The 7521-nt window shown below is 38.1% G+C and overlaps 1 protein-coding gene across 1 annotated transcript; it reads right to left on the bottom strand.

Moving 5' to 3' along the window:
- Positions 1 to 3221: 3221 nt before the first annotated feature.
- Positions 3222 to 4818, bottom strand: LOC117621642 (putative disease resistance protein RGA3). The gene is made up of 2 exons (XM_034352206.1): positions 4444 to 4818; positions 3222 to 4355 (listed from the first exon to the last, which is right to left on the bottom strand). Exons 1-2 carry the CDS (start codon positions 4816 to 4818, stop codon positions 3222 to 3224), a joined length of 1509 nt encoding a protein of 502 aa, XP_034208097.1.
- Positions 4819 to 7521: the final 2703 nt, after the last annotated feature.

Raw genomic sequence — 7521 nt, 5'->3', positions numbered from 1 at the left:
GAACTTCCCTAGTTAGGATTTGAGTAATTTCTTCTACTCAACTATTGTTGTAAACTAAATTCAGTAGATGCTCTGTTATCGCCCATGTTAGATTTTACTTGTGAGGCCGGAGGCCATTTAGTATGTTTTGTTGTATTATGAAAGCATGCCGCTGGTTGGGATTTTTCTTATGTATGTTGCAGATTGAAATTTTTGTTGGGTTTGTTCAATTTACAGGGGAGACTCTGCCAAAATTTTGGTAGAGAGTCTCGATTTTTAGTAAGCGGGCCTGGCATCTGGATGATGTCGGAACAAAGATGGGGTCCGCTCCAGTTTTCGAGAAATTCTGGGGCAGGTCCTGTTAGATCCTCTCAGCAACATCAGCCACTATCAAAGGTTAGTTGGAAAGCTCATCTACTTAACTATCACAAGACTTGACATTACTTATGCAGTCAGTCTTGTAAGTCAGTTCACGCATTCTCCCACTATGGCGCATCTTAATGTTGTCAAAAGGATCCTTTGCTATCTCAAGAGGTCTGTTGGTCGAGGTATTCTCATGAAAAAAAAAAAAAAGATACCCAGAAAATCATGGGGTACACCGACGCGGATTGGGTAGGAAATGCTATCGATCGAAAATCAACCACTGGCTATTGTACATTTGTTGGAGAAAACTTAGTCAAATGGAAGAGTAAAAAGCAAAACGTAATTGGTCGTTCAAGTGTCGAAGTTGAGTATAGGGCAATGGCCTCAACTGCTTGTGAACCCATTTGGTTAAAAGGTCTTTTCTCTGATTTAGGGTTTCACAGCAGTCAATCTATGTCTCTCTTCTGTGACAATCAAGCAGCCATGCACACTGCTTCCAATCTTGTGTTTCACGAAAGAATAAAGCACATTGAAGTCTATTGTCATTATATTTGTGCTCAGGTTCAATCCAAGGTGATAGAAACTGTTTACACTCGCAGTCATGACCAGCTCGCAGATATCTTCACCAAAGCTCTCTCTTCTAGTCAGTTTCAACGGTTACTAGTCAAGCTTGGATCCATTAATTTACTTGATCCAGCTTGAGGGGGAGTATTGAAGATACTTTGGAAGTTATAGATTAGTTTATGTATAGGTTAGGTTTAGTGGCAGTTCTAGGATTCGAAAGCCGATTGGGCAAAACTTATATATTAAACTCTACGGTACGAGTGAATTTCATCAATAAACATAAAAAGATACACATAGTGAGGGGAGATGTAAGATTAACTCCAAATGCATCTATATCTACAAATAAAAAAAACTAAAATAAAAACCAAAAGTAAAATTAAAAGAAAAAAAAAGAAAAAAAATTATTTCACATTAAAAAAAAGAAGGAGAAAACATGGGACTACATTAATTTAAAAACAACAACAACAACATCATGGTGCTTCTTAATTCCACAATAGGAGACTTCAGTTTGGCCCTCTGGATCTCCTCTCTTGTAGTTTGTGCGAGACAAAAAAAAAAAATCATAATTTTTAATTTAATTTGAAAAGAAAGACAAAAAAAGAGAGAGGAGAAAAGAGAGAAGGAAAAGAAAGAAAAAAGAAAGAGAGAGGAGAGAAGATAGAATGAAAAGAACGAAGAAAAAAAGAGAGAGGGGAGAGATGAGAGAAGGAAAATAACGAAAAAAAGAGAGAGAGAGGAGAGAAGAGAGAAGGAAAAGAATGAAGAAAAAAAAGTTTGGATAGATTTAATTTAAGTGGGTTGGACATATGTAATGTATGTAATATTTTTTTAACAAACATTTGGGCCGGGCATGAGCCCAGCCTGCCATAGGCTAGAAACGCCCCTGGTTAGATTGTAGTCAACACTCTACTTAATTGGTGAGTTGTGATTACCACCTTTTCCTTGATTTAAGGTTTCCTTGTAATTAGTGTTCGGCCTTTACAGCTTAATTTGTGGATAAAGTCTGTGGTGAGGGCAAGGCATGTTGTCTAGTGATTTCTTGCCCTCACTCAATCTCTCTATATATTTGTGTACTGTGTAAGTCTCCTCATGATGGAATATACAAACATTCATTGAAAATCAACACAACCCAGATTATTTTTTAAAAATGGTGATTCTAGGGCCCCTCTGTCTTGACCATAAATTTATGTTGCCTTCAAACATTAGTCAAGCTGCAGGATCATTAATCATTAATCTCCTGGCTCTCTCATCTGAAGAAATTAATAGAACTGAATATGTAGGCAGATTTACTTGAGCAAAGAGTTCAGTGCCAAAGTGGTATGAAACAGAGGCAACAAAAATATAGCAACCAGTACAAAAGAACCCTGCCTGCTGCTCAATTGATGGATTGGTGTTCTATGAAGATGCCATGACATGACCCTTGAAATGTTAACAATCCTTAATAACAGGTACCAAGCTTGCTGTCAGGAAGTTTTGCACCCTTACTGCGCATGCTGCACCTTGCTGCTCATGCCATGCCTTGTCAAACTTGTGTGCCAAGTCTTCGGTCCTTGCCATCTGCAAGCCCTCAATGTAGTGCTACCACACCAAACGGCGTCACCTTGTCTTGCATCTATCTTGGAATAGTTCAAGGCAATCACCATCCCACGATCACATGTCAGACTGTCATGGTCTTACACATGGCCGAAGCTGCGCATTACGGTGTACTTCCTTTAAACAATTCCCAGCAATCTCAATTATGATAATGGACAACTACACACAAGGAAAGAAATACCTCTTATATATCATAGAAGATTACGCAGTGATGAAAGATTACAGAAAAAATAAACAGATAAGTCTGATGATTATGATAGTGTGATCGCAGACTTGTTAATCTCCCAATCCCTTTTGGCAAGTACTTCGGCTCATCACAGCCCTTAACATGAAGATGCTTTAGATTAATCAGTTTGTCCATGTCCTCGGGTAGTTTTGCAAGTCGAGGGCACCAGTTCAGGCGCAAGGTTTGAAGATTGTATAAATTACACATACTGTTCGGTTATTCCACCAAAGGAAAATTACCAGACAAATCAACATACCTCAAGTGTATCAATTCACCAATCTCCTTCGGAAGTTCCTGGATTTCGTTATTACTCAAACTTAATGTCCTAATGCCTTTCAATTGCGAAATGAAATCTGGGTCTAAAGTAGTGATTCTTGAACCAAAAGTTGCAAGGGTACGCATATTTTTGCAATTTTCAGATGAAACAGGAGCTAATAATGAAGTATGAGATCCAATTCCAAATGGATCCTCGAGCATTAATGTCAAATGGCGGACCTTAATTAGGCACCTCAATTCTCTTGTTGGGATTCTTAACTTCTATAATAAAAGCTTCTTTCTTGGTAAGAAGCTGCACAAAGTAATGCACAATATCATGCATTTTGACTGTAACATTCCCGCCGTCATCTTCATTAAAATCTTGAAAGAAACACCGCATTACCAAGTTATTGAAATAATTTTGACCTACAATTCCTTTGTTTTTGTCTTCTTCCAAATTAAGATAATCTTGTGACATCCACAAATCAATCAAATAATTTTTTTCAAACACATAATCTTTTGGAAAAATAACACAATACAAAAGACAACGTCTAATTGCCGAGGCCAAATCATAATAACTCAGTAATAATGGTTGAAAAACTTCTTGTTCAATCTCTTCTAGTTCCCATATCTTGCTATGCAAAACATCTTCCCATTCTTTTCTTGTTTTTTTGAATCGCATGAGACTACCTAAAGCCTTTGCAGCAAGAGGTAAACCCTCACACTTTTTTATAATTTCCTTACCAATAGCTTCAAACACATCAGACTCATCTTCTCCCCTATCAAAAAATGCAATGTGACAAAATAATGACCAACAACACGCTTCACTCAGTTCGTTCAAATGGATCATGTTACTTATCCTCGCTCCCATCATTATGGTAACCTCCTCTTTTCGAGTGGTCACCAATATTCTGCTACCTGTAGAACCTTTCTGCAAAGGTAACTTCAATTGTTCCCACTCTCTATGATCTTGAGTCCACACATCATCTAGGACAAGGAGAAACCTTTTACCCTCGATGGATTTAGACATACATTGCAAGAAAGCTTCCAACCCATCTGAGTTTGGGGTACCATTACCATCAATGATGGCTTTGGCAATCTTGATAACATCAAAGGGGTCTGAAACACAGACCCATATTCTTGTTTCAAAATGGGCTTTAATACTTTCATCATTATAAACCAGTTGGGCAAGAGTTGTCTTTCCAATTCCTCCCATCCCTACAATAGGGATAACAAGGGGATCACTCCCTTTTACACTACTCTCGCTCAACAACTTGCTTACAATAAAGCCTTTTTCATTTTCTCGACCGAATGTCTTAGAAATATCGACAAAGGATGAACTTTCTGGTCGATGTTCAATGCCTTTTTCTGTGTTCTGAAAGTTATACTTTTGTCTTTCTTTAGCAATCTCATTCAACCTATCATTCAGATCTTTTATCTTAAGAGCAATGACGGAGAATTACCCGACTGACTTGGTTAAAACAAAAGCAATGAAAGGGAATGGAGAAGCATATCTTCTTCTTGGCAACAAGAGCATCTTTACCTCCTCCACCTTGTTTCTCAACTTCTTGGCTTAGAAATTGAGTGTTCCACTCATCCAGCATGCCGTCCATCTCATATGACACATCTTTCAACTTCTCCAACCAATCTCTCATGATGGCTTCCTTCACTTGCCTCTTCTGCGCATCCTCAAGCACAGCTTGAATAGCTTTGAGATTGCTGGTGATTTGTGCAACTTCTTTCTCAACATCGAAATCCAGTCTCACCTCGTTTTCTATTTGTTGATAAGCTATTGAAGCTAATTGTCGTAGCAGCACAGAAATGAGTGCATCAGCCATTCTTGGCGTCAAGAATTGGTTGTCAATGGAAGACGAAAGACGAGATGTAAGTGCATGCAGAAGGGCTTTGTTATCTTCTTTTTTTTCTCCCCAGTTTATATATATTACTACCTTGTCCAAGGCCCACTCGAATTACTCCAGCAACAACAGAAAAAGAAAAGGAAATAGAAAAAGAAAAACAGGTCCAAGTCAAATTAGATGAAGTATCCCAATCTCCAAGTTCAAGTTGATCAGACAGGGACACCGTCTTTAGTGATGGCTCCAGCAAAATCCCAATTATAATAATTATTTCTGATATCCCAAATATACGCTTACTCTAATTTAATTCGCCAGCTTGTGTTTCTTGACCTCACCATTTTATATATGTAGAGATATATCAAACATGACAAGGAGCTTCATTCATGGATGCGTTAATCATAGACTTTTTTCCCATTTTTTTAATTCATAGAGCTACCTGTTAGAATTCATAGTTTCAGTAATTGGTTTTGAGTATTTTGGATGTTTGGGAGGAAGGAAGAGATCATAGAGAGAGAACGTTGGTCTGAAATAGAAAAGCAGGAGATTACTATCCATTCCATTCCACTATTCATGTATATTCGTATGAGAGAGAGAAGTGAGCTACTTCTCTAACAGATTTACACAAGAGATTAAATCCCAGCCTTTGATCCTATCATCCTATGAGATGATCCCACTTGTCATAATCTGACACTTAGATCCTAGGCTAGATAAGAGACCACTTGGACTATGATCCAATGGCTCAGGTTACATCAGAAAATTAAAACTTATAAAATGAAATGAAAGCAGACTTTGTGACTTTGGCTCCAAGGTTTTCAGCTTAAGGGTTACACATCAACACTCCCTTCTAACCTTTTAGCTGATTTCACACCAAGTAGTTCTCTTAGATACACAAATCGATCCTTAGACAGAGCCTTGGTCAATATATCTGCAATCTGATCTTCTGTTTTGCATTAGATAAGTTCAATCTCCTGTGCTTGAATAGCTTCTCTAATGAAGTGAAGCTTTCGACTGATATATCTGGTTTTCTGGTGGAGAACTGGATTCTTTGCCATTGCTATGGCTGATGTGTTATCACACATGATTTGAGTTCCTTCAACTTGTTCTTCTCCAAAGTCCTCAAGTACGAACCTCAACCATTTTGCTTGGGAAATAGCTTTAGCAGCACTGACATATTTTGCTTTTGCAGTGGACAATGCCACTATGTTTTGCTTAATCGATGCCCATGAAAACACACCAGATCCTAGAGTAAATGCATACCCTGAAGTGCTCCTCATATCATCTTCACTTCCTGCCCAGTCACTATCACAGTAATCGATTAGAGTAGTTGTCTTCCCTTTTATAAATTCAATTCCAAAATCAAGTGTTCCTTGAATATATCTCAGCACTCTCTTTGCTGTCCCTAGGTGTTTCTTGGTAGGATTATGCATGAACCTTGCCAAGAGACTTGCTGCAAACATCACATCAGGTCTAGTTGCTGTCAAATAGAGCAAGCTGCCCACAATCTGTCTATATTCTCCTTCATTTGCAGCTTCACTTCCATCAATCTTGCTCAATCTCTCATTCATTGCAAGTGGAGTAGCCACTGCTTTGCAATCTTTTAATCCAAACTTCTCAATCAACTTCTGTGCATACTTCTTTTGGTGTATAAAAATACTCTTCTCGGTTTGTAGTATTCCCATTCCAAGAAAATGGTGTAACAATCCCAAATCTGTCATCTCATAGTGCTTCATCATGTCTTTTCTAAATTCTTCAAGCATTTGTGGACTATTACCAGTATATACAATATCATCTACATATAGGGAGACAATAATAACACCTGAATTCTCACTTGTTTTAACATACAAAGTTGCTTCACTTGAACTTTTCTTGAAATCAGCACTGTTGAAATATGCATCAATTTCATCATACCAGGCCCTTGGTGCTTGTTTCAATCCATACACTGCCTTGTGCAATTTGTACACCTTTGTTTCTTCATTTTCTTTCACAAAACCTTGTGGTTGTTCAACATACACTTCTTCTTTTAATACTCCATTGAGGAACGCAAACTTAACATCTAGCTGATACAAGTTTCATTTCTTCTGTGCAGCTAGAGCAATCAAGGTTCTAATGATGTCTAACCTTGCCACTAGGGCAAAGGTTTCATTGTAATCAATCCCAGGCTTTTGTGAGTAGCCTTTAGCCACCAATCTAGCCTTATTTTTCTGCACAGTACCATCTAGATTAAGTTTGGTCTTATAGACCCACTTGACACCAATGACAGGTTTATTAAACGGTCTCTCAACAAGCTGCCAAGTATTATTCTTCTCTATCATTTCCAACTCAACTTCCATTGCCTTTCTCCATGATTCATCTAGATCAGCCTCTTCAAAATTCTCAGGTTCCATGATGCACATATTACACTGAGCCATGATCTCGTTGATACTTTTCCGTTTCTTTGGTATGTGGTCAATAGCTTTCGAGCTTTCAAGTATTTCCTCATCTTGTAGTGTAGTACCTCCGTCCACTTGATTTGATGGTTCGAAGGTTTGACTTGGTTCACAGTCCTGATTTTCAGTAGGCATAGACACTTTCATTTCTCTTGCACCAATATTCTCCCACTTCCATGAAGTATCTTCATCAAAATGTACAGCTCTTGACAGAATAATCTTTCTAGATTTTGGATCAAATAGTATGTAACCTTTTTCA

Source organism: Prunus dulcis, chromosome 3 (assembly GCF_902201215.1).
Source record: "Prunus dulcis chromosome 3, ALMONDv2, whole genome shotgun sequence".
Classification (NCBI taxonomy): Eukaryota; Viridiplantae; Streptophyta; class Magnoliopsida; order Rosales; family Rosaceae; genus Prunus; species Prunus dulcis.
This window is presented reverse-complemented; position numbering and strand designations above follow the sequence as displayed.

Excerpts from the sequence above, each read along its gene's own strand:
- LOC117621642 (XM_034352206.1), bottom strand. The coding sequence starts at position 4,818 with ATGGCTGATGCACTCATTTCTGTGCTGCTACGACAATTAGCTTCAATA. Across the intron at positions 4,356-4,443 it reads GTTTTAACCAAGTCAGTCGG|AACACAGAAAAAGGCATTGA; the intron begins GTAATTCTCCGT and ends TATAACTTTCAG.